Genomic DNA, 26,483 nt, shown 5'->3' with positions numbered 1-26,483 from the left:
ACAGTCATGTCTGTTTTTAATGCAGTGACTTCCACTACAGAGTCATGTCTGTTTTTAATGCAGTGACTTCCACTACAGAGTCATGTCTGTTTTTAATGCAGTGACTTCCACTACAGAGTCATGTCTGTGTTTAATGCAGTGACTTCCACTAGAGTCATGTCTGTTTTAATGCAGTGACTTCCACTACAGAGTCATGTCTGTTTTTAATGCAGTGACTTCCACTACAGAGTCATGTCTGTTTTTAATGCAGTGACTTCCACTACAGAGTCATGTCTGTTTTTAATACAGTGACTTCCACTACAGAGTCATGTCTGTTTTTAATGCAGTGACTTCCACTACAGAGTCATGTCTGTTTTTAATGCAGTGACTTCCACTACAGAGTCATGTCTGTTTTTAATGCAGTGACTTCCACTACAGAGTCATGTCTGTTTTTAATGCAGTGACTTCCATTACAGAGTCATGTCTGTTTTTAATGCAGTGACTTCCACTACAGAGTCATGTTTTACATGTGTACTGGTTCTCTGGCCTCCGTTAATGTAAGGATTGCTTATTGCCTCTCAGTGAGAGTGGTGTGGTGTACGTCCTGACTGACTCTGTGACTGAGCACAGAGATCAACTTAAAGAATCACAGGTAACAGATCATCATATGAAGATATAATTTATTTATTATTCTAATGAACAAACACAGAAAACAGGCCTGTTGGGAAGATATTTGGGGTTTTTTTAGGAACACAGTCTGGTGTGTTTGTAGAGAGTGAAGAAATCATCTCCCTCTTTAACAAAAGTCCTTCTCTGGGGAAACCAAAAATACGACAAAGAAGACCCTGACCTGTTGAGTAGCTGAAATCCTCTATCAGGCAAGACTGGGACAACATGTCACTTTAAAGTCCAGAACCTGGTCTCCTGGGTTCACCAACGTTTACAGAGTGTTGTTCAAGAAGAGCTGATGAACAGGAAACAAGTCTCTGTACCGACTGATTGAAACATGCTGCTGCATCAGATTTATGAGCAGATATTTTGAATACAATAAAACTTCTAGTTTGAACGTCTGACTTGTTTTCTCTGCTCCATCTTTAATGAAATACAGACTTTAAATGATTTGTAAATCACCAAACTCTGCTTTAATCAGTGTTCAGGGTACACTCTGAGCCTGTCAGAAACAAAACCAGGACCCCTTTGTGGACCTCTTTTGATCCACCAAGTATTACAGCCTGTTCTGATACTTGTTGTACCAACGTGTCGTCAGAAACATGGTCAGAAATAAGGCCCAGGTTTCAGACCCAAGTGCTCCCTGTAAGTCCTCTTTGGATGTGGTTTCAGGATGCAGACAGAGTCCTGTGGACATGATTCAGGCTCTGACACAGACCCTGCAGAGTCTCAGCTGTCCTCAGGTCTGTTCATGTCCTCGGGGTGGAAGCTGAAGGGCTTGTCGTAGCCCATCAGGTGGTTGTAGTCCTGAGGGGTGAGGAACAGGTCTGGGTTCACCAGCAGACCTGAGTTTCCTGCGTAGAAGGTGGTAAACATCTTACTGACGGCAGGGACCCGGACCTGGTCCTGGTGGAACACGTTCTTCTTCTCTGTGAGGAAGACGCTGTAGGTGACGGCGGTGTAGGTGTCCGTGTCCGGGTGGTGGTACAGGCGGGCCACGTAGCCCTTAGTGAGGACGTGGAGGAGGACCGGAGTGAGGAAGGTGAAGAAGCCGATGACTCCACAGAAGGCGGCCTGCAGGGCAAAGCTCTGGACCCCCAGCCCAGTCTTCAGCAGGATTTGAGGCAGGATGATGAGGCTGGCCCCGCTGGTGGTGTACGAGAACGTCTTCACTCCTGACAGAAGATGAAACATCATGAACCTGTTATTAAAGACTAAAACCTCCACAACACAAAGACTGAGCCCCCCGGACTGAAACTACACACATCACAAAGACCACAATCAAACATCATGAACCTGTTATTAAAGACTAAAACCTCATCGACATGAAGACTGAGCCCCCCCAACTGAAACTACACATGTCACAAAGACCAGAATCAAACATCATGAACCTGTTATTAAAGACTAAAACCTCATCGACATGAAGACTGAGCCCCCCGGACTGAAACTACACACATCACAAAGACCAGAATCAAACATCATGAACCTGTTATTAAAGACTAAAACCTCATCGACATGAAGACTGAGCCCCCCGGACTGAAACTACACACATCACAAAGACCAGAATCAAACATCATGAACCTGTTAATAAAGACTAAAACCTCATCGACATGAAGACTGAGCCCCCCGGACTGAAACTACACACATCACAAAGACCAGAATCAAACATCATGAACCTGTTAATAAAGACTAAAACCTCATCGACATGAAGACTGAGCCCCCCCAACTGAAACTACACACTTCACAAAGACCAGAATCAAACATCATGAACCTGTTAATAAAGACTAAAACCTCATCGACATGAAGACTGAGCCCCCCGGACTGAAACTACACACATCACAAAGACCAGAATCAAACATCATGAACCTGTTAATAAAGACAAAAACCTCCACAACACAAAGACTGAGCCCCCCGGACTGAAACTACACACGTCACAAAGACCAGAATAAAACATCATCAACCTGTTGTTAAAGACTAAAACCTCATCGACATGAAGACTGAGCCCCCCGGACTGAAACTACACACATCACAAAGACCAGAATCAAACACCAGCTTCTTAAAAGGCGTTTTTCACTAGAGGAACCAGGGTCTAAATTTAGTTCAGGGGTAGATAATCTCCCCCCTAAAAAGCCCCTGCTAGGGGGGTAGTACTTTTCAAAGGTTCCGGGACTTTCGGGGGGCGGGGCCTGCAATGCTGAACGTGTCTGATTGGTAGATTAACCACAGTGTTTTTATTCCGCCCGCAGTCCACAATAACATCACACACATCTGTGATTCACCGTGAATGCGTCTCTCCCGGTGTTCCGGTTTTAAAAGTGACCCTGTAAACTGGAGACCTTCAGCTGAACGTGTCAGTGTTTGTGGAGTTCACACAGCTGTTGAAACACAGAGGGAGTTCCTGGGAATGCAAACTAGTTTAGTTTTTATTAAGATTTCTAAATATCCTCATCAGATATTTAATGATGGTCTAAAGACGTTTATGAGGGATGCATCCGGCTGAAAGTCTCCAGTTAACAGGGTCGCCGTTTAAACCAAAACACCGGTCGATCTCTGCCACGGCTTTTTGAGTTCAAAAGGATTTTAAAGGCGTGTTGAAACGTCTTTGCTACTCGCGCTTATCTCCTCTCACGTGTTGATTCAGTGAATCCATCTGTGATGAAATATAGCACCATCTAAAACAGACCAGCTGAGTTTCTTCATGCTAACAGGCTAACTGTTGTGTTGCTCATAATGATACCTGCCTGTCCGTCTGCTTCTATGGTGTCATCTGTGATGAATGGCCTTCGTCTTTGTTTTACTGCCCTCTACTGGTCTGGTGGTGTAGTGCATTTACTTTATTTTTTCTCCATACATCACTGGCCTGATTTACACAATCTACCAGGGACTTCAGCCCGCGGTCGAAACACAGACAACAATGGGGGCACAGGAGCCTTTTAGTTCAGGGGAAAGTAGAGGCTTAAAGACCCCTGAACCCTCAGTCGAAATGCACCTAGAAAGTCAAAATAAAGTCACGTGAACCCTGCTCAGAGGACGGTCACACAGCTTAGTATTGGAGGGTTAGAGGAGAACATATTACACTGCTATCATCAGGTATATCCACCCTCCTTTGAGCCTCTGACATCATCAGCATGAGTTATGAAGCAGCGTCTTGTATTTATCATCAGACGCATGTTTCCAGCTGCTCACTGAAAACAAACTCTCACTTTGAACAGATTAAGGTCACTGACCTCTCACAGCGCTGCCCAGGTTACCAATGTAAACCAGCTGTCCATCTGTGGAGGGGGTCGCAGTGGAAACACACCTGATGATGGAGGGACAGAGGGACTGCACCTACACACAGAAACAACAAACACACACATTAACCTCTGAGTCTGCTCTGTGTAGTAGAGTATAATTTAAACAGTGCTGAACGGAGGAGGCGTGTCTCGTATTTAGCCCCGCCCCCCGTGTATCAGCAACAGATACAGAACATATCATTACAGTAACACTGTGTTTCTCTTTGTTTAAACTGAGTGTCATCTTAAAGGTGTGAACAGAGGAGGTGCATACACAGAGTCAACACTTCACATACTGACATTCTGCATCCTATCAAACCAGGTCAGACTTTACAGTATGTGACAGTTGTGAGACGCACATTTCAGTAAGATAGAATTTAATAATTAAATATGATGCACGATGATGATTGGCTGCACAATAAATCCCCATTTCATGTTCTTGGGATAAAAGCATTCACAATTAACACTTGACTGAACGATACACTTAGAGATGCACTGATTGCAATTTGTTTTGATGAGTCAGATTTCAGATTTTTACAAGGTCTGACCCTCTAGAATGAAAAATGAAGCCAATGCAGAGATGGAATAAACTGTGGTTCCTGGAGTGTCCACCAGAGGCAGGTGTAACAGCTAAGGAACCTCTGTTAGAGTCCAGATCAAGCAGCAACCTCTGGTCTAAAAATATCAGTTCAATGCAGAAGTGTTAAAAACTGCAGTTCATGGAGGATCCACTTGAGGCTGGCATTGGAAGTACCAGAAACCACATACACACCAATTCAAAGAGAGTATCCGTGACGTCACCCATCTGTTTCTAAACGCTGTTTTGAGGCCAATCATTGACGGCAGCCATACTGCTGCTGTCAAGTGATTGTGAGTTAAAGAGGCGGGCTTTGAGCCTCCTGGCCAACAGCTGCAGTGTTCCTGCCTGTCAATCAAGTCAGCTGTGCCTCTCATTGGACGACTTGTAATCTAAATATCTTTGAATTAACCATGTTAGAAAAAAAATCACCCCGTACAGTGTGTGACGATCCAGAAATGATCTATCCAGACTACTCTTGTTTTTTGTACCAGGCTGTAAACATGTTTATTTCTGCTGTAAAGATCGGCTTTTTCCCATTCATGTGTGACTTCTGGTACTTCCGGAGCCAGCCTCAAGTGGATCCTCGATGAACTGCAGTTTTTAACACTTCCACATTGGCCTCATATTCTTAGACCGGAGGTTGCCGCTTGGTTCACACTGCATTGTGGTTGTTTTTTTCATATTCTGTTTTAAAGATATTGATGTTATGAGTTTGACAGCATTGGGGGCGTGGTCGGGTTGACTGACAGGCCGCCTAAGCCCCTCCTCTTTGCCTGCTCCCACATTTACTGATGATTGTGTGACATGTTGTAAACTCAGGTAAACTCAGAACAGCTTATGTTTGTTGATGAAGTTAAACACACCTGGATGAGTGAGACACACTCTCATAGACATATTAGTCCACTGTCACATCGTCCACAGGATCGATCTGTGGTTCGCTCATCTACAGCACCCATGACAGAACTAAGGCATGAGCAATCGAGTCCAGAGTGTTGTCAGTGGCTAATACTAAATACATGTGTAATGTCCTTAATGCCCTCCTGTGTGTGTGTGAACCTGAGTCAGTCAGTCAGTCAGTCAGGTTAAACAGCAGCTTTAAACAGCAGCTCATCATGGTCTCTCACCTTGTTGTCTCTCACCTTGTTGTTACTCACGAGGATCGACCTTCTGCCCGCGTGCAGCTGCCTCTCTCCCCGCACACAGCACGCGCTGAGCGGAGGAGCTCCGAGCCTGGAGGTGAGGGTGAAGTTTACAGCCCTAGAGAGAGCACAGGGTCTGAATCTGCGGAGAGTATTCACTGACAACATGTTCAGTCTGTCAGAGAACCCGGCTCGGTCACTGAGTTCTACAAGGCAGCACGGACTTCCGCCTTTCTTCTTCTTCTTCTTCCCGTATAGTGGCAGGTTTCTACACATGAGAGCACACTACCGCCGCCTACTGGAAGATAATTACATTACATCAGATAAGCAAGCAAACTAAAGAAACAAACTAAACTTAATTAATTAAAACAAGCAAACCAGACCAAAACAAAACAATAAAAAACAAACAGATAAACATAAATAAATAAACCTAAATTACTTTAAAAAAAAAACACAATCACTTATAAACTTAAGTATCCTGTTGTAGATTTTTCCTGCTGCTGTCCCTAACAACCCTGCTAATGAAACATGATCATGCTTTGACCGCTTCAAAAATGTAAAAAGTCATTCCTACTGTTACTATATCCTATGCTCTCAAGTAGAACATGTTCCACTGCTTCAGGTTGATTACAATGTGTGCATTTCCCCATTGGATGTTTGCCTATTCTGTGTAACATGTGGTTGAGACCTGTGTGACCTCTTCTCATGTGAGTGATGATACTTTCTTCCCTTCGATTTCCTCCCACCATCCTGCTGTCACCGACTTCTTTTTGAATGTACTAAGTGCCTCCCTGTGTCCACATTATCCCAGTGCTCTTGCCACACTGAATGTGCATATTAAGTGAAGAATGTTTTGGCTTCATTTTTGCTCAACAAAACTTGGAGGTCTATTGTTTCATCCTTTGTGTTTGTTTTTTCCAAAATGTCAGCCTGTTCATTTCCCTCAACCCAAACATGAGCAGGAACCCATACAAAGTTTGTTGTGAGATCCTTCTTTACCATTTTATACATGATGAGGTATATTTCATTGATGACATCCTTCCTAATTGACCTTCCAGATCCTATGCTGGTTATTGTGGAGATGTCATCAGATGCTATAGCTGTGTTAGGTGCTTTATTTTCTATCACCCACTGCAGAGCTATCAATATTGCAGTGAGTTCTGTTGTGTATACAGATACATGGTCTGCTGATCTTTCCTGTATGTATATTTCATGCTCCTGAATGTATACAGCTGCCTCTGCAGGTCCTGTGATAAGGTCTTTAGAACCATCTGTGAATATGAATACTGAGCTTGGATAGTTTTGAGCTAGATATAGTTGGACTAAGCTCCATACTGGACGCTTTACTTATTTATACTTTAATTCGTAATTTGACATCCAGACTGGGTGAGGGGACTCTGTAGAGTCAACTAATTCCCCTGCTTCTTTTAAATTGTGCCCACCAGCTTTATGTCCCAGGAAATGTTTGAAACTCTCTTTTTCTCTCCATCTTCTGGGCCACATCTTCCCTCCTTTCTTCATGACTCTTACTCTCGACCTTCTTCTTTCAGAGACGGGTTGGCACTGCTACATCCTTTTGCTTTTTTCCTCTTTTTATCGATTTTTTTCAATTTGTCAGTTTGAGTTTTGTTCAGCATCACCCAACAGAATTAAACATCTAACCCACCCATGTGACGTCCTTGAAATGTGGTGAGTAAATCCTCTCAGGGAGGGAGTTCCAGCTGAACACTTTTAAAACAGCTATTGAGTCTCTAAGCACACCACCATCCTGCAGTCCGGACCTCCATGAGTATCTCTCAGGTAGGCACCAGAGTGTTTAATCTCTGTCCTCTCGTCATGTCCGGGACACTTGTGTCTGTGGACCTCTCTCAAACCCCTCCCTGCAGTCTCTCCCTTACACACACTCTTTCTGTTTGGATGCTAGCATGGAGGGTCCACATCGTTCACCAGCTTCAGTTCTGCATCACTGACCAGTCATAATGAAGAAGGGGCGGGACTTCTGACATCAGCTTTGTAAACACCATGGCTGTGTCCCAAATCATTCACTACTCACTTTATATAAATCAATCAATCAATCAATCAATCAATCAATCAATCAATCAATCAATCAATCAATCAATCAATCAATCAATCAATCAATCAACCAACCAACCAACCCATCCATCCATCCATCCATCCATCCATCCATCCATCCATCCATCCATCCATCCATCCATCCATCCATCCATCCATCCATCCATCCATCCATCCATCCATCCATCAATCAATCAATCAATCAACCAACCAGTCAGTCAATCAATCAATCAATCAATCAATGCATCAATCTTTATTTATTAAGCACCAAATCCCAACACATGTTCTCCTCAGACTCTTTCCAAACAGAGCAGGTCTAGACCGTACTCTATGTTCTATTATTAACAAAGACCCAACATCAAGACAGGATCAGATCCAGTCCCATCTTACAGACAGGACTCAGTCTGATCTCATCTTAATCCACCATCAGCAGAGCACTTTGCAGCATTTAGCAAGTTACAGTGGCAAGGACAAACTTCCTTCAACAGGCAGAAACCTCCAGCAGGACCAGACTCATGTTAGACACACATCTGCTGAGATCGTGTTGGACAGAGGGATACAGAGAGATGAAGAGAGAGAGAGATGGTTTCACAGTCAGCCCACTAACTCCCCTTTCAGACCATAACAAAACCACAATTTACCTAAACAGAGCAACAACCAATCAGGAAACACAGACACCAATCAAACTACATAATATCAAGAAAAGCTATAAATGGAAGGAGGACAGTGCAGAAACATACCAAAAAGCTATTAGGCAACAACAAGTCCAGTCACAGCTAGACAAGTTTCTGAATGATGACTTTCATCCTAACAGTGAAGGAGTAAACAGAGCAGTAGAACACCTAAACAACATATTCTACCTTACAGCTTCCATATCTGATCTCAAGGCCTCAAATAGAAACCCCCCTAAAACACACAACAAAGACAAATGGTTTGATAATGAATGTCAGAACATCAGAAAACAATTAAGGAATTTATCAAACCAAAAACATAGGGAGCCCGACAACCAGAATATACGCATCCACTACAGTGAAACACTAAAACAATATAAAAATACGGTAAGGAGAAAAAAGGACCAACATATTAGAAATCAACTCCATTCAATTGAAGAATCCATTCAAACAAACCACTTCTGGGAAAACTGGAAAACTCTAAACAAACAACAATACGAAGACCTACCGATCCAAAATGGAGACGTATGGGTAAACCACTTCTCCAAACTTTATGGCCCAATAGAGCAGAATAAAGAACAAACACACATACAAGAGAAACAACACAGTCTAGAGTCCACTATTAAAGACTATCAGAACCCCTTGGATTTTCCAATCACACTCAAAGAACTTCAGGACAAAATCCAGTCGCTAAAATCTAAAAAGGCCTGTGGTATTGATGGAATCCGAAATGAAATGATAAAGTTTACAGACATCAAATTTCAATTGGCTATTCTAAAACTCTTTAACATTGTCCTTGGTTCCGGGATCTTCCCCAATATTTGGAACCAAGGACTAATAACACCACTTCACAAAAGCGGAGACAAATTTGACCCCAATAACTACCGTGGGATCTGTGTCAACAGTAACCTGGGAAAAATCCTCTGTATGATCATAAACCACAGACTCCTACATTTCCTCACCCAAAATAATGTCCTCAACAAATCACAGATTGGCTTTTTACCAAATTATCGTACAACAGACCACGTCTTCACTCTTAGCACCCTAATCCACAACCAAATTAACAAAAAGAAAAGCAAAGTTTTCTCCTGCTTCGTTGACTTTAAAAAAGCCTTCGACTCAATTTGGCACGATGGTCTGCTGTACAAAATATTAGAGAGTGGAATTGGGGGAAAATCCTATGACCTCATTAAATCCATGTACACAAACAACACATGTGCAGTAAAAATTGGCAAAAAACACACAGACTTCTTCCAACAAAGCCGGGGGGTGAGACAAGGATGTAGCTTAAGCCCAACCCTCTTTAACATCTACATCAATGGACTGGCAAAAGCATTAGAAGAGTCTGCAGCACCCGGTCTAACCCTGTTAGACTCTGAAGTTAAATGCCTACTGTATGCAGATGACCTGGTGCTCCTATCTCCAACCAAAGAGGGGCTACAACAGCACCTGGACCTTTTGCACGGTTTCTCCCAGACCTGGGCCTTGACAGTCAATCTGTCCAAAACCAAAATCATGATTTTTCAAAAAAGAAACAGCCTCCAACACCACACGTTGAGATTCCTTCTAGATAATGATGAAATTGAGCACACAAGGAACTACACTTACCTTGGTCTTAACATCAGCGCCACAGGTAACTGTAACAGCGCTGTGAACGACCTGAGAGACAAGGCCAGAAGGGCTTTCTATGCCATCAGAAGGAACGTCAATTTAGACATCCCTATTCAAATCTGGCTTCAAATTCTGGATTCCGTTAAAGAACCCATTTTTCTGTATGGTTGTGAGATCTGGGGTCCTCTCGCACATCAAGATTTTTCTAAATGGGACAAACACCAAATTGAGACTCTGCATGCAGAATTCTGTAAATCCATCCTCCGTGTCCAACGGAAAACCCCAAATAATGCATGCAGAGCAGAATTAGGACGATACCCTTTAAACATCAAAATTCAAAAGAGAGCTTTTAAATTTTACAACCACTTAAAGAATAGTGACTCTGACACACTCCATTACAAAGCCCTGACCTCCAGAGAGTCTTCAGAGAGCTGCCCCCTCAGACACCTGGTTCTGGGACTGTACTCCCAAGCAGAGCCCTCAGACAGAAACCCAACCAGAATCAACCAAATGATTCAAAAACAAAAAGAAAACTATTTAACACATTGGACAAAATCAACCGAAAAACAAAACAAATTAGAATGTTACCGAGCCCTACAGAGAGATTACACTGTGGCAGAATATCTGAGCACTGTGACAGATCCAAAGCTGAGGAAATCTTTGACCATGTACAGACTCAGTGAACACGACCTCGCCATTGAGAGAGGACGCCACCGACAGACCTGGCTCCCCAAAGAGGACAGAATCTGCACCCACTGCACCCAGCATGAAGTGGAGACAGAGCTACACTTTTTAACCACCTGTCCTCTATACCAGGACATCAGGGACACATTCTTCCCACTGATCACAAACACACACAAAGAATTTCATTCACTTGACAACAAACAAAAACTGATGTACCTGCTGGGTGAGGAACCACAATGTGCAAACACTGCAGCACGCTATATCAGCTGCTGTGAGCAGAAGAGAGCGTCCAACAGCTCCAAACCCCCGTGAACATCCCTGCACCATCATCTAATCAGACCTGTACATACACACACCACAGACCTGTACATACACACACCACAGACCTGTACATACACACACCACAGACCTGTACATACACACATCACAGACCTGTACACACACACATCACAGACCTGTACACACACACATCACAGACCTGTACATACACACATCACAGACCTGTACACACACATCACAGACCTGTACACACACACATCACAGACCTGTACACACACACATCACAGACCTGTACATACACACATCACAGACCTGTACACACACATCACAGACCTGTACATCTTTCCTCTTTAAATCTTTATATTTTAATTTTACATTTCTGTAAATAATCTATAGTCATCTGTTAAAGATAAATGAAATTATTATTATTATTATTATTATTATTATTGTTGTTATTAGTACTACTGTTGTAATTATTATTTTTGTTGTTGTTAGTATTATTATTGTTATTTTTATTTTTATTATCATTATTATTCATATATTTTCTTTCTTCTATACAGCTCTGTTAGTTTAACATTTAATCTTATTATTCTGTAATTGTTTGTCATTTTGTGTTTTATTTCTTTTTAAGCTTTAGCAATGATTACGTATGTTTTCCATGCTAATAAAGCCCTTTGAATTGAATTGAATTGAAAAATTGAATTGGTAGTGGTGAGACAGATAGTAGTAGTTGTAGCAGCTGGAGTCTGGCATGTCCACAGTAGTAGAAATCCAGAGGAACCTACGAGACAAGGGAGCTCAGGGACTCCAGAAAGGTCTATGGTTAGTAACTTTAATGGGACAAGGAGAGTTAAAGTAAGAGACCGGCAGAGAGAGGAGAGAGAGGGAAAGACGGGATCCAAGTGTGTCAGTCTAAGCCTATAGCAGCATAACTAAGAGCTGGTCCAAGCCTGATCCAGCTCTAACTATAAGCTTTATCAAAAAGGAAAGTTTGAAGCCTACTCTTAAAAGTAGAGAGGGTGTCTGCCTCCCGGACCCTGACTGGTAGATGATTCCAAAGGAGAGGGGCCTGATAACTGAAGGTTCTACCTCCCATACTACTTTAGAGACTTTATATAGTTCACTGCATGTATGTCTTCACAGGGTCTGGAGCTGCTGCTAATGCTACATGAAGGTAAAATAATGAATTCTCATATCACCTAACTCAAGAAAGACATTAATTTAAAAACAACTGAAATATACTTTATTAGTTGGAATTAAAGTACATTTACGTCTTGACTTTGAGTTTAGTTTGGTCATCCAACCACATTTCACTTCCTCTTGACCACAGTAAATAAAAGAGCAGCCATGCTCACGTGAGGCTAAAATAATACAGACTATGAAAACAGCTGAAGAGTTCAAATATCTCATTTATCATTATATCCTCTGACAGATTCCAGCCCTGTGTGAGTGACCTTAAAGCTGGGGTTGGTGTTCAGACTTAGATCCACTTTTTTTTCTACTGGTTAAAATGATCTTTATGTCCTGATGGTAATCAATACATAATGTGTTCTTAAGAAAGAGGTAAAAAAAGCTGCTATCTACAGCCGGAGTAAACCTGGGAAAACACCAACCAATCCCTGCCATCAGGAGCCAAATGATGAAACCAATCAAATCCTGTCCTGCCGTTCTGCCCGCCTCCTGCAGAGCATACATTTCATGTTTGTTTGTGTTTTTAATTTTCACTATGAGAATGTTTTGGTGTTTTCTTACCGCTGAGTGAGACATGAGTTGACGTAGTGAAAAACACAAACCATGTCCTGAGGACCGGTTTTGATTTGATTTTGATTTGATGTCTTTATTTCGAACATGGAAAAGTAAAATAGAAAAAAAACACACAAGTAGCAAAGAAGAAATAGTTATACAAAAGAAACATAATCAATCAGTTCCATTAGCAAGCACTGAAACATTTGACTTTGCATGTGCAAAAAGGAGCAGGAAGAAGTTAAAACTGATCTAATCCCTTTATTCACTATTTTCTGGCATTATACGAGAACAAATCTTCATATTTCACCTGCAAGCAAAAGTAAATCCCAACATTTGTCTTCCTCCTTGTACCTCATGAAGGTTATTTCTTTATACCTCATCTTGAACTGGATTATGTTCTGACTGCTGTAGCTCCATGTTGAGTCTGTTCCACAGTTTTACTCCACAGACCGAAATACAAAAACTTCTCCTTGTGGTCCGAACACTCCCCCTCTTTAATCTTAACTTCCCTCTTAAGTTATAACCCCCCTCTCTTTTAAAGAACAGTCTTTGAATGTTTCCTTGAAGGAGATTTTTCCTTGCCTTATACACGAATTGTGCAGTTTTAAAAATCAGTTTTGAATCAGTCACCATCATATGTTCGTGAATCAGCGGCACTGGTGCATGTGAGCGGGGGTGTCGTTTTGGAGGAGCTCCAAGAGGGGGTAGGGAGGGGTTAGATGGAGTCCTGAGGAAATGCTACATTTAAATTCATGCTAGTTTTCCGTGACTACCAACCCTAACTTTAAGGTCAGGATGACGTTTGTTGTTAACCAATGGCTGCATGGTTAGGGTTTGCTCTCGTTGTGGATCATTTCTGTTGAATTGTTTGGTTCACTCAGGCTCCATCGATCATGGAGCTCTCTCAGATCTGGCCTGAATCCTGCACCTGGTGTGATTAAAGTTAAAGCTACAGGTTACACACGACTCGATTTCTATCAATGATTTTAAATGTTCTTTTGAAATTCCATATATGAATATATTATGTTATTAAATTAAAATGTGAAGCATACAGAGCTTTTTAAAACAGACTTCATGGTGTCCACAGTGTTTTATTATTATTATTATTATTTTTATTTTATTTTATTTTTTTATCTTATTAACTTCAAAGTGTGACAGTATACTGAAGCTCTTCCTCCACAATGTCTACATGTAAGTCAAATATGGCTCTGCTGTGTGTTACTAAGGCAGCAGCATGTTCTGGTCTGACAGGTTAATGGATTGTTTTCTGCACCTCCACTAGGGGGCAGTATCAACAAGCCTAAGTTACTACTGGGAGAGAGGCCTCTGCCTCAATAGATCCACTACTCATCATCTACCAGAGAAACACCTGTACAGGTGACCAAAACAGGCTGCTTCAGTCTCCTGTGGGACAGCTTTACCTACAGACCCACTGACTGACTGAACCCTGTGGACATAAAGGTGCAACTACACCACGTCATGCACAGGGGAACACCTCTACTAGGACCTCAGTGATGGACAGGGGAACACCTCTACTAGGACCTCAGTGATGGACAGGGGAACACCTCTACTAGGACCTCAGTGATGGACAGGGGAACACCTCTCCAAGGACCTCAGTGACAGACAGGGGAACACCTCTCCAAGGACCTCAGTGACGGACAGGGGAACACCTCTCCAAGGACCTCAGTGACGGACAGGGGAACACCTCTCCAAGGACCTCAGTGATGGACAGGGGAACACCTCTACTAGGACCTCAGTGATGGACAGGGGAACACCTCTACTAGGACCTCAGTGATGGACAGGGGAACACCTCTCCAAGGACCTCAGTGACAGACAGGGGAACACCTCTCCAAGGACCTCAGTGACGGACAGGGGAACACCTCTCCAAGGACCTCAGTGACGGACAGGGGAACACCTCTCCAAGGACCTCAGTGACGGACAGGGGAACACCTCTCCAAGGACCTCAGTGATGGACACACACATCTGTGATTCACTTGATTTCTCTTTCTTTCATTAGTTTTTATTTGTTCTATCTTTTTTGTATGTGTGTGTACTTTTCAAAAGAAGAAGCTGTGATTCTCTTGATTTAGCAGCTTGTAACAGTAGTCTTCTCTCAGCCCACCGTGAATGCGTCTCTCCCGGTGTTCCGGTTTTAAAAGTGACCCTGTAAACTGGAGACCTTCAGCTGAACGTGTCAGTGTTTGTGGAGTTTACACAGCTGTTGAAACACAGAGGGAGTTCCTGGGAATGCAAACTAGTTTAGTTTTTATTAAGATTTCAAAATATCCTCATCAGATATTTAATGATCGTCTAAAGACGTTTATGAGGGATGCATCCGGCTGAAAGTCTCCAGTTAACAGGGTCGCTGTTTAAACCAAAACACCGGCCGATCTCTGCGATCACGGCTTTTTGAGTTCAAAAGGATTTTAAAGAGGTGTTGAAACGTCTTTGCTGCTCGCAGGACTTCAGCCCGCAGTCGAAACGCAGACAACAACGGAGGCACAGGAACCTTTTAGTTCTGGGGGCTAAAAGACCCTGGAACTCTTGGTCGAAATGCACCTTAAACGTAGTTGGGTTACTGGGACGATGTTTGAGTGCTAATTGCTCGTTGCTTGAGTCAAGGTTTGTCAGCAAGATAAAATGTTTTGTCAGAGTATGTGCCAGTGGTTCAACAGCATGTGGCTGATGGTATAACACTTGAAGGAGCCGTGCCACTCACTGGACAACCCCCCACCCCACCCCACCCCACCCCACTCGTCTCCCAATGCTGTTAACGGTTATGTAATGCCAGCTGGTGCTCCAAAGTGTAAGGCTACTATCAGACTATCACACCGATACCGCCCATGCCTCATCACCATAATATTATGACTCTACTTATGACATTATAACTAATGATCGTCCATTATGAGAGCTGCCCTGAATGTTTACTTTTTTGTCTTTGCTGACATGGTGAGTGTAACATTAATAAAGGAACGGCTACATTTATTAAGTCTGTCTTTGAAAATATGATGTTTGACCTCCATGATGACAGAGAGTCATTTCAGGATCATATTCCTGTAGAAAACAATAGCAGAATGAGTCGTGGACAAATATCAAAGTGGATGAGTCATGGTGACGTCATGGCGCATGTTTCCCTGCTGTGCTGTGAGATCAATGCAGGAATCAAATCAACAAATTCATCTGGCAAATTCAGATATTATGGACTTGTACTTCTATAGCACTTTTCTAGTCTTTCTGACCACTCAAAGCACTTTAACACGACTTGTCGTTTAAAAAAAAGATCAAAAAGGGACAAAGCGACCGGCCATCAGCTAATACGTTGAAAAGTGTTAGAAGTAACTCGGTCTCAGCAGATGTGTGTCTAACATGAGTCTGGTCCTGCTGGAGGTTTCTGCCTGTTAAAGGAAGTTTGTCCTTGCCACTGTAACTTACTAAATGCTGCAAAGTGCTCTGCTCATGGTGGAGCGCTGACCTGAAGTATAGAGAGACACCATGTCATCCATCGTGCAAACATCCCATCATGTCTGTGATTTGGGAAGAGGCTGAATGCTAACGTTAGCTGTGTTCTGATGCTAGCTAACAGGCTGTCTGATATGTTTATTAACTTACAATATGACTCCATCTCTCTCCTGATTTTCACTGTCCGTTGTCTTTGTGGCTGCTTGTGAACTGAGGATTGGTGAAGTCACCACAGAGGGTCAGAATATCAAGGTTTGAATGGCTTAGTCGGCCTCAGCAGATGTGTGTCTAACATGAGTCTGGTTCTGCTCGAGGTTTCTGCCTGTTAAAGGAAGTTTGTCCTCTCCGCTGTAACTAGCTAAATACTGTGAGGTGCAATGCTCATGGTGAATTAAGGTGGGGTCAGACTGAGTCTTACCCTGTCATGGTGTTGGGTCTCTGTTCATAATTTGACATAGAGTGGTCTAGACCTGCTCTGTTTGTAAAAGCGTCTTGAGATAATGATTTGGCGCTATACAAATAAAGATTGATTGATTGATTGATTGATCGATCGATTGATTGATTGATTGATTGATTGATTGATTGATTGATTGATTGATTGATGACTTAAGGTGTAGAACACATACAGACATGATAACAAGCAGCGCCGACCCTGAGCTTGACGCCAGAGGTCAGAAAACGGGTCATTCAGCATTTTTTCATTTTAATTTGGGATACAAATGTTTAAAAGTAATTGGTTTTCTTCTTCTTCTTCTTCTTCTTCTTCTTCTTCTTCTTCTTCTTCTTCTTCTTCTTCTTCTTCTTCTTCTTCTTTGACCCTTTGTTTCATGGTGGGGGCGTCCAGCATAAGAACCACCACCAATCCAACAATGAACCAGTAACTTGCACTGTATTACTATATGCTTATTTTTAGGACTGGTGACCTTCAGTTGAGGATTTTACATGTAGCCATTGCTACCAGAGCATTCTTATCTGTAATTGATCCGACTGTTTTAAATGTGTGTCCCTTCTATGGCCTGTATGAGAGCATCTTTCATGATTTTACCGAGTGCAATAGACTCACTGATTTTTTTTTAACTTATTGACTGGTGTTTTTAACCTTTTTGGTGTTGTTTTAACCATCCCTGTTTTATCTGTGGTTTCAGGTACAGCAAAACATCTAAAGCCAAGTGCCACATTTTAAACTTTTTAATGGGAGAATAAAAAATGGCCATCTGCCTGACCCGAAGAGACAGGCTGCAGGCGGGGCCTGAGCTGGACACGGTGGCCCTGTGGAAGCTGAACATTAAGGCCAGACTGAGGCAGGAGTTGTGCTTCCACAGGGCCACAGGGAACATGGGGGACTTCCTGCAGCTGTGGGGGGTTGACAATATTCTTTGTGAGGTGTCTGACCAAAGAGAACTGCAATACGCTGACTGCATTCATTGAATTAACTTGTTTGTCAGTAAGACTCTGTGTTAATAAAAAAAGGTTTTCCTGTTTAATTGTTTTATGTAAATAATGTTTTTTATAAAAATAGAAAAATCACCTTCTTCTTCTTCTTCTTCTTCTTCTTCTTCTTCTTCTTCTTCTTCTTCTTCTTCTTCTATGAACAATGAAGCAGTTACTTACACTGTATTACTGTAAGCTTATATTTAGCACACGGTTATCCTCCTCAGCTGTATAATGACACATATATATAATAACATGTGTCTGCAGCCTCTGGGCCTGTATCTTCAGGTTATTCATATCAGGGTTAAATGAGTTTAATTCAGGGTTACAGGGGTTTGATGTGAGAGGTTATATAATTTGATATCAGAGGTGAATCCAGTTTATCACCAGGCTCATGTTGATTGATGTCGGGAGTAAACACTGGGTGGATAGGTTCAGGTTCTGTCTCTGACCAGTGGGAGCCTGTCAGAGACTCAGGGCCGTCTGTGGGGGCTTCTTCAGTTCATCCATAGATTTCTCAACATCCTGTGTGCTCTCGTGTGTTTATACAGAGAGGTGATGGTCAGGGGAGGAGGCAGTGTTTGCAGCTGTGTGTCCACCTGCTTCACATACATACTCACACATGTACACACACACAAACAAACACACTGAAGCAGGAAACAAAGGTCACATTAAACGTGTCGTCCTGTTGATACGACTGTCACACGACACTTTGACCTCAGAGACACAACAACATGTTTTTATACAGCAGCTCATGTTAACACATGCTCTGTGCGGGCACATACATGTTTATGTTCATCATGACTGCACAAGATAAGTGTCCGACTCAGGCCTCAGAGTCTGATCTGCTCGCTCCACCATGAGGTCTTTATCAGCCTCTCATCAAACACACAGCCGTGTCATATAAAACAGATCTGCCTGAATGACGCCTTTGTCTCTCTGACCTGTAGTTACCCCTCACGGAGTCACCTTGGGTCAGGGCTGGGGATTACCAGTGTTCATGTTTAAAGGTGTCCAGGTCTTTGTTCTCTGTCTGCAGGGACTCAGGTGGAGTTATTATAATGAGCTGTGGTCAGCTACAAGCATTACTCAGATCATGAACCATGACTCAGGTTAACAAGGTGTCTGCTTACATGGAGGTGTCAGAAAGTGAGAGTACTCTTGTCTTCTCTTCTTCAGGTGAATATAAAGAATGAAGATCACACACACATTCATTCCACAGCAGGCTTGTCACACCTGGGATTGACAAATCCTGTTACTGACACATCACTGGTTTATCACTGAGAGAGAAATCACTAACTGACCTGTGACTGTTTAGATAACGCAGGACTTTTACTCTAACTGGGTAAAAAACTAATAATAATAGTAATAATATTATTATTATTAAAAATGAAAATTATTAATAATGAAAAGTATTATTATTATTATTATTATTATTATTATTATTATTATTATTATTATTATTATTATTATATCATTGTTGTTGTTGTCATTTATTTATAATAATAATAATAATAATAATAATAATAATAATAATAATAATAATGAAAAATAGATTCATAAATTATTATTAATAATAATGTTATTGTTAATGATTACAATTATTGTTATAATGGTTGTTATTTATTGATAATATGAATATTATTACCATTAATACTAATACTAATACTAATAATAATAATAATAATAATAATAATAATAATAATAATAATAATAATGATAATAATAATAATAATATAACCCAGCATCCTGCGGACTAGATCCATCAGAACAGTCAGACTACAGACTTCCTTCAATCAATCAATCAGACTTTGTTTGTAAGGCACTTTTCATACAATGATACTGTATCATGTATGTGCTGTACCTGAAATTATTATTATTACTGTATTAATAAAATAGAATAAATACAGAAAAAGAAGACCAACCACCAGGTAGGGTGTTCCACAGATGTGGGCCGTGTTGATAAAAAGCTGCATCACTGCCAGTTCTAGCTTTTGGTACAATTAAAAGTCCATCACCTGAAGACCTGAGGGCTCTCTTAGGCTGATATGATAAAAGCAAATCTGATAAATAAGAAGGATCGAGACCGTTAAGAGATTTAAAGCCAATCGAATAATCTTAAAATATAAAAGATAGAGGGAGCTGGTGCAGAGACTTTAAAATGGGTGTAATGTGAACACCTTCAAACACAGTCTGCAGTACATGGTATACTGCAGTACATAGTATACTGCAGTAAATGGTATACTGCAGTACGTAGTATACTGCAGTACATGGTATACTGCAGTACGTAGTATACTGCAGTACATGGTATACTGCAGTACATGGTATACTGCAGTACGTAGTATACTGCAGTACATGGTATACTGCAGTACATGGTATACTGTAGTACTTAGTATACTGCAGTACATGGTATACTGCAGTACATGGTATACTGCAGTACATGGTATACTGCAGTACGTAGTATACTGCAGTACATGGTATACTGCAGTACATGGTATACTGCAGTACATGGTATACTGCAGTACATGGTATATTGCAGTACATGGTATACTACAGTACATGGTATACTGCAGTACATGGTATACTGCAGTACATGGTATACTGCAGTACATGGTATACTGCAGTACGTAGTATACTGCAGTACATGGTATGCTGCAGTACATGGTATACTGCAGTACATGGTATACTGCAGTACATGGTATACTGCAGTACATAGTATACTGCAGTACATAGTATACTGCAGTACATGGTATACTGCAGTACGTAGTATACTGCAGTACGTAGTATACTGCAGTACATGGTATACTGCAGTACATGGTAGGCTGCAGTACATGGTATACTGCAGTACATGGTATACTGCAGTACATGGTATGCTGCAGTACATGGTATACTGCAGTACATGGTATGCTGCAGTACATGGTATACTGCAGTACGTAGTATACTACAGTACATGGTATGCTGCAGTACATGGTATACTGCAGTACATGGTATACTGCAGTACATGGTATACTGCAGTACATGGTATACTGCAGTACGTAGTATACTGCAGTACATGGTATGCTGCAGTACATGGTATACTGCAGTACATGGTATATTGCAGTACGTAGTATACTGCAGTACGTAGTATACTGCAGTACATGGTATATTGCAGTACATGGTATATTGCAGTACGTAGTATACTGCAGTACATGGTATATTGCAGTACATGGTATATTGCAGTACGTAGTATACTGCAGTACATAGTACACTGCAGTACATAATATGCTGCAGACTACATTCGTAGACGATGTGTAGCAGGTGGTTTTGGAAAGAGCCAAGGTGTCAGTGATCAGTGACTGCAGATACTTTCCCACACAACTAAAAGGAAAGTGAGTGACTCCCTCTCATAGCCTCGTTAAACTCATGCCCTGACATGAATTGAATTTACTACATGATGAAATCACAGAGTAAACAGCTAAAGTATCTGAGGCATGACACACTGTGCAGCGTGGGACAGGAATGACAACATTTAGATTTAAGGGTGAGTTGAAAACCTTCAGCCTGAACTGGAGATCTTCTCTATGCTGTGTTACAAACATCCGCTCACAGACTTCTTTACTTTGTGCACATCTTCATCATGATGCTGTTACGTCTACAAAGTGTTGAGCTGTCACATGAGACCACGGCCTCCTGCACAGGTGTGTGGATGTTTTGGCGTCTCTGCGTAAACGCTGAAAACTGAGGTTTGTAAAATATGTGGCGCCATATGTAAAGTAGTGCACACTGAAAATAACATCTACAATTCTAGAACATCATCAAAATGTAGAGTGAATTAAAGTCACTTTTTTATACATTTTGAGGAATATTTGTGATCTTCTTCATATTTAATTTGTTGTGAAAAATATATTAGGTTAAAATCAATGTTAAATCCAAATGCTAAATATAAATGTTAAATATAAATCTAAATGTGAAATATAAATGTTTATATTTATATTCCAGTGTAACACCAAGCAGGAACTCCACCTCTTCATCATCACATATCAATCTCAGATCTGTTCTGATATCACCTGACCTTGTATGATAGCCGCTCACTCAAGAAGATGCTAAAAAGAAGACATTTTTGAAACTTATAAAATAAATAAATCAGAAGATCTGGTGCTTTGAGCTCCATGTGCAGCCACTCTATGACTTCCTGTTTATGGAGACACTGAGTGTCAGCAGATTCTCTCCTCAGCTGTAACAGAGGGCTGGTACTCCAGATCTGCCATCAAAGTCTCCTCCAGGGGGGTGAACTTGTAATCGATCAAGACATCAAGACTACGCCGTCGATTCGACGCAGAAGTATAAATCAGGCTTTAGACTTTTGATGGTTTTATTGCTTTGATGCTTGTTTTAATACTTCTGCTGGATAATAATATGTTCTTAATTGCTGCCTAATGCCTATTTAATTGTTTATAAAGTGTAATTTGTTTTGAAGGCGCTATATAAATAAAGTTATTATCATTATGACTGTGGGCAGGGGCATTGCCAGGAATTCTGCCCCCCCCTGATATGATATCTCAGTGGGCCCCATCACCACAGACAACCCTACAAAATATAACATTGCTGCTATAATACTGCTTTATTAACATTAAACAAAAATCTATGCTTAAACTATCCTGGTTAACTGACTCAAATCTAAGTTACATATCAATTTTTTTTTTTTTTTTACAATTTCTCCAAATGTAACTGCTCAATATTGACCTTCAGACTGTCCACCTCTGTAAACAAGATTATTTGAAGCCAAGTGACTTGTTAATTAACAACACGGGGGCATTATTTGGTAAAATCTAACCTCATGAAGTCAAATAAAACTCTAAAAACTTACAGTTTACTCTCAATCAGATTTAGCCACACGTGATGCTGTGAAAATATGACAATGACAAGCGTTTTTATGCATAGACAGCTGTTTAAATCACACTGATAGCCCATTGCATATGTGTTTTTAATTTATTAATTGTGCATCCACATTGATTGATCAAGGCTAACGGTCTGTTCTACTGACGCTGTCCACTCAGCCCCCCAGGAGCTGCCTGCTGCTGACAGACAGCTGCGGTTCAAACGTAAACAGAGACTCCCTTTTTTTCAGAAAGGAATTCTGAATGTTTGTTTATGTATTCAGACAACTTTAGTTTTCTTATTGCAGTTATAACAAAACAAAAGAAAAGTATAGTAGAAAACACATTTTATTTCAGGCCCCCCTCCCCACTTGAACCCTAGGTAGTCAGTCCAACTCCCCCCCCCCACTATGACGCCCCTGACCATAGGGGACGGTATGATAGAAATGTGATGTGGTCTGAAGGCCTACAGTTTGCTCAGCCAGCTAAGAGAGGGAGGACCAGGGTGATTGTGGAGCAGAATGAAACATGGTTCATTAGCTCATCTTTTACTGATATGTTATATCCACTGCCTACACAGAGTCATGGTAAACTATATAAATATCTCCACTCATTATGATAACCTTACTTGATGGACTAAGAGAGAGGCAGATGAGTTAACTTTATAGTTAGAGCTGGATCAGGCTTGGACCAGCTCTTAGTCATGCTGCTATAGGCTTAGACTGACACACTGGGATCCTATCTCACCCCCTTACCCCCAACCCCTCATCACTTACTTTAACTCTCCCTGTCCCATTAAAGTTACTAACCATAGACCTTTCTGGAGTCCCTGAGCTCCCTTGTCTCGTAGGTTCCTCTGAGACTCCAGCTGATACGGACGTGCTGGACTCCAGCGGCAACAGTTACTACTACTCGTCTCATCACTATCACCGCTCCCTCTCTCTCTTATTCTCCTCTATCCCTCTTTCCAGACCCAACTCGATTGTGGCAGATGGCTGTCTAACATGAGTCTGGTTCTGCTCGAGGTTTCTGCCTGTTAAAGGAAGTTTGTCCTCTCCGCTGTAACTAGTTAAATACTGTGAGGTGCAATGCTCATGATGGATTAAGGTGGGGTCAGACTGAGTCTTATCCTGTCTTGGTGTTGGGTCTCTGTTCATAATTTGACATAGAGTGGTCTAGACCTGCTCTGTTTGTAAAAGAGTCTTGAGATAATGTTTGTTGTGATTTGGCGTTATACAAATAAAGATTGATTGATTGAGTTAGTTTACACAGATTTGTCTGGGGTCTTTGAGATCTGGACCTTACCTCCTGGTTTTAGAACGTCTAGTAATGAGAGATGAATACATGTGATGAAGTCTTTGGTAGAACTAAAGCTGACAGCACAGACTCTGATCATGTTACACCTTCACAGACCTTATTGTTACAGACTCAAAGAGCACACTCCACAAAGCAGGCCCGTTTCTTGCTATAGGCGAACTAGGCGAATGCCTAGGGCCCCCAAGCCACCAGGGGGCCCCAAAACTGCATGTTTAGCCTCTTCTGAGGAGAATTAAAATGTCCGTTTTTATCTGTATCTCATGTGTTCATTACACCCCTTATATGCTTAAAAATAAACGTTGGCTATAAATAAAATAAACTGCAAAAATAAGCTGTTAAAAAATTAATAGGTCGTTGGACCGCACTGTCACACAGTTAGTGACGTAGCGGGCCAGCGCCGCGTCACCAACGCCGACAGGTATGATGGGAATGATTGACGGCTACCACTCATCCCCGTTAGCCAGTGCAATAGAAAAAACAAACAACATAATGGCATCGAAAAGGAATTATCCCAGCGGTGCGGAAAAATGGAAGAAAAAGAAAACTGATGAAGAAAAACAGGCAAAGGATAAAGGTAAGTTTGTTGGTGATGTGGGCTGGAGAGGTGGAGGTGAAACGCCGTTTTTTTTCCCCCAAGTTTGTTTATTTGTCCTGCTTGCCAGCTAGCTAGCGTCGGATAAATGTTAGCTGGATGGCTAATATTTGTCCGTCATGAACTCAGCTTTTTTGTTTGTTTTATGAAAGTTGACCATGTCCTGCCAAGTTGGCCTGTCCTGCCATGGGAATGACTGATTGACTCCAGACCCGTTTATTCAGATTCTAACAGGGAGGGAGGGAGGGAGGGAGGGAGGGCATGTTGTTGTAGTAAGTGGCAATGGCAGAGCACTGACTCAGTGGTCTGTCGTTGTTAAGTGGAAGTTGTCTCTCACATATTTGACACTTAATGTTATATTAGCCTTACTTAGGATTAATTTACTAAGCTTAGTGTGTATTTTATAGGCCCCTAATTAGAAGTGTGCTACTGTTTTATAATTCAAAGAAATATTCTATTGAAATATTTTATTAGGCATGGTGTTGACTGTTTTAGACTATTGTGGCAGGGGTTCATTTATCTTAGTTTTATTACTTTAACCAGTACAGTGTGTAAACTAATGCAAAAAACTGTTTAAAGTGACAATTTTGTAAGTGGGTAAAAGCTTTAAAGGGACACTGCAATCACAATGTTTAATAGAAAAACAAATTAATTTTAATTTTCCTGTATTACTGCAACATCACTGTAATAATAGAATAGGAATATGCACTCATGATCTATTTTGCTTGATGATCTAATGAGCTTTGTCTTTGCAGGAGCAATTCTAAAATATTTTGGAGCTCCAGACATTGAGCCAGAGGGATCTCCCAAACATCCTGACCAGGAAGCTCCATCACGTACCTCAGAACCTTCTTCCAGTCCCTCCAGGATTTCACAGGATTTTTTTGTGATTGTTGTGTCCCAAAAAGCCTGAATTTGCGACAGCTTTTTGAAAAAATTGCGGTGAAAGTTGCGATTATTTTTTTGTTGCTTTTTTCCCCCAATAACATCTCGGGGGCAAGTAAATACGCTAAATTACAGTTGTTTTTACAAAACATTCTTGATGTGGCCACTGACTGTATTTTGATTCTCTTGATTCACAGAAAAATGCCATGAAAGGGCCGTATTGCACATTTACGACGGTCCCTGAATGCACCTCGCAGTGACTGATGCACAGTCAGTTCACGGCACTCTGAAATTAATCTGCATCTTTGATGACAAGGAGTTGATCAAAACTTACTGAATGTGTCTGATGTATCACCAAACTGGATTAAATCAAGCTGTAGATGCAGAGCTTTTTACGGTAACCACGGCAACAACGTCAACCTCGAATAGTAAATAGACGTCCCCCGGTTGTGTCTTTGTCACTAACACACACTGGGGGTAAAAATCCTCAATGAAGATGAGACAGATGCATGGAGGTGAGGAGAGCTGGTTCATAAAGCACACCTGCTGCAGGTAGAGACCAAGCTAACACTGAGCCCCTCAATCTATAAATAACAACGTTGTCATGGTCACTTGTCCTGCCTGCTGTCTTTTCACTCGTTCTCTGTGCATGTTTTATTGTTGAAAAGTGCCGATGAAGTGAGGACTTATGTTTATGTTCCAAGGAAGTCAAATTGATGACAAAACCGATGACGTACAGGGGCTGAGGTTGAGGTAATTGGTCAAATTTGCGGGAAAGTTGCGCTGATTGTAAAAAAATTGCAGGGCCGCGAAAAAATCGCGCTGATTGGTTGAATTTGCGTTGATAGCTGCGATCGCGAAATCACAACTTCCTGGAGGGACTGTTCTTCTGTCCAGGAAGCTCCAGGACCATCACATACCTCAGAACCTCCAGCAAGCAGCTGTCATATGAGGACATCATTGCTGACTTTGCAAATAAAAAAGCCAGGAAGCAGACATTTTGAGGACAATCCACTGTGACTGTTACTGGGTGTGAGACTAAGGTAATTAAGCATTATTTTAAGTGTTGGTTTGTTTTTATTGTTGCACTTGTTGGTTTGTTGTATTTTCTTATTTAAAGTAAATATTTTTTTATAAATACTCAATCTGTTGTATTTATTGACATATAGAGGATTCTTTTCCTTGTATTATAGTGTTTTTTAAATCAGTTTAACTTGCCAGAGTGGCCTAATTTTAC

General features: G+C 41.4%; 1 protein-coding gene across 2 annotated transcripts; it reads right to left on the bottom strand.

The window, feature by feature from the left end:
• Positions 1 to 642: 642 nt before the first annotated feature.
• Positions 643 to 5,922, bottom strand: tmem70 (transmembrane protein 70). Of its 2 annotated transcripts, none has more exons than XM_034702833.1 (3): positions 5,628 to 5,922; positions 3,876 to 3,978; positions 643 to 1,823 (listed from the first exon to the last, which is right to left on the bottom strand). In XM_034702833.1, the coding sequence occupies exons 1-3, from the start codon at positions 5,916 to 5,918 to the stop codon at positions 1,378 to 1,380; spliced, it is 840 nt and encodes a 279-aa protein (XP_034558724.1). In that variant the 5' UTR covers positions 5,919 to 5,922; the 3' UTR covers positions 643 to 1,377. The 2 variants fall into 2 exon arrangements, with proteins under 2 accessions (XP_034558724.1, XP_034558725.1); XM_034702834.1 differs by having other exon boundaries at positions 5,643 to 5,922.
• Between the last annotated feature and the right edge of the window lie 20,561 nt (positions 5,923 to 26,483).

Source organism: Notolabrus celidotus, chromosome 15 (assembly GCF_009762535.1).
Source record: "Notolabrus celidotus isolate fNotCel1 chromosome 15, fNotCel1.pri, whole genome shotgun sequence".
Taxonomy (NCBI): domain Eukaryota; kingdom Metazoa; phylum Chordata; class Actinopteri; order Labriformes; family Labridae; genus Notolabrus; species Notolabrus celidotus.
This window is presented reverse-complemented; position numbering and strand designations above follow the sequence as displayed.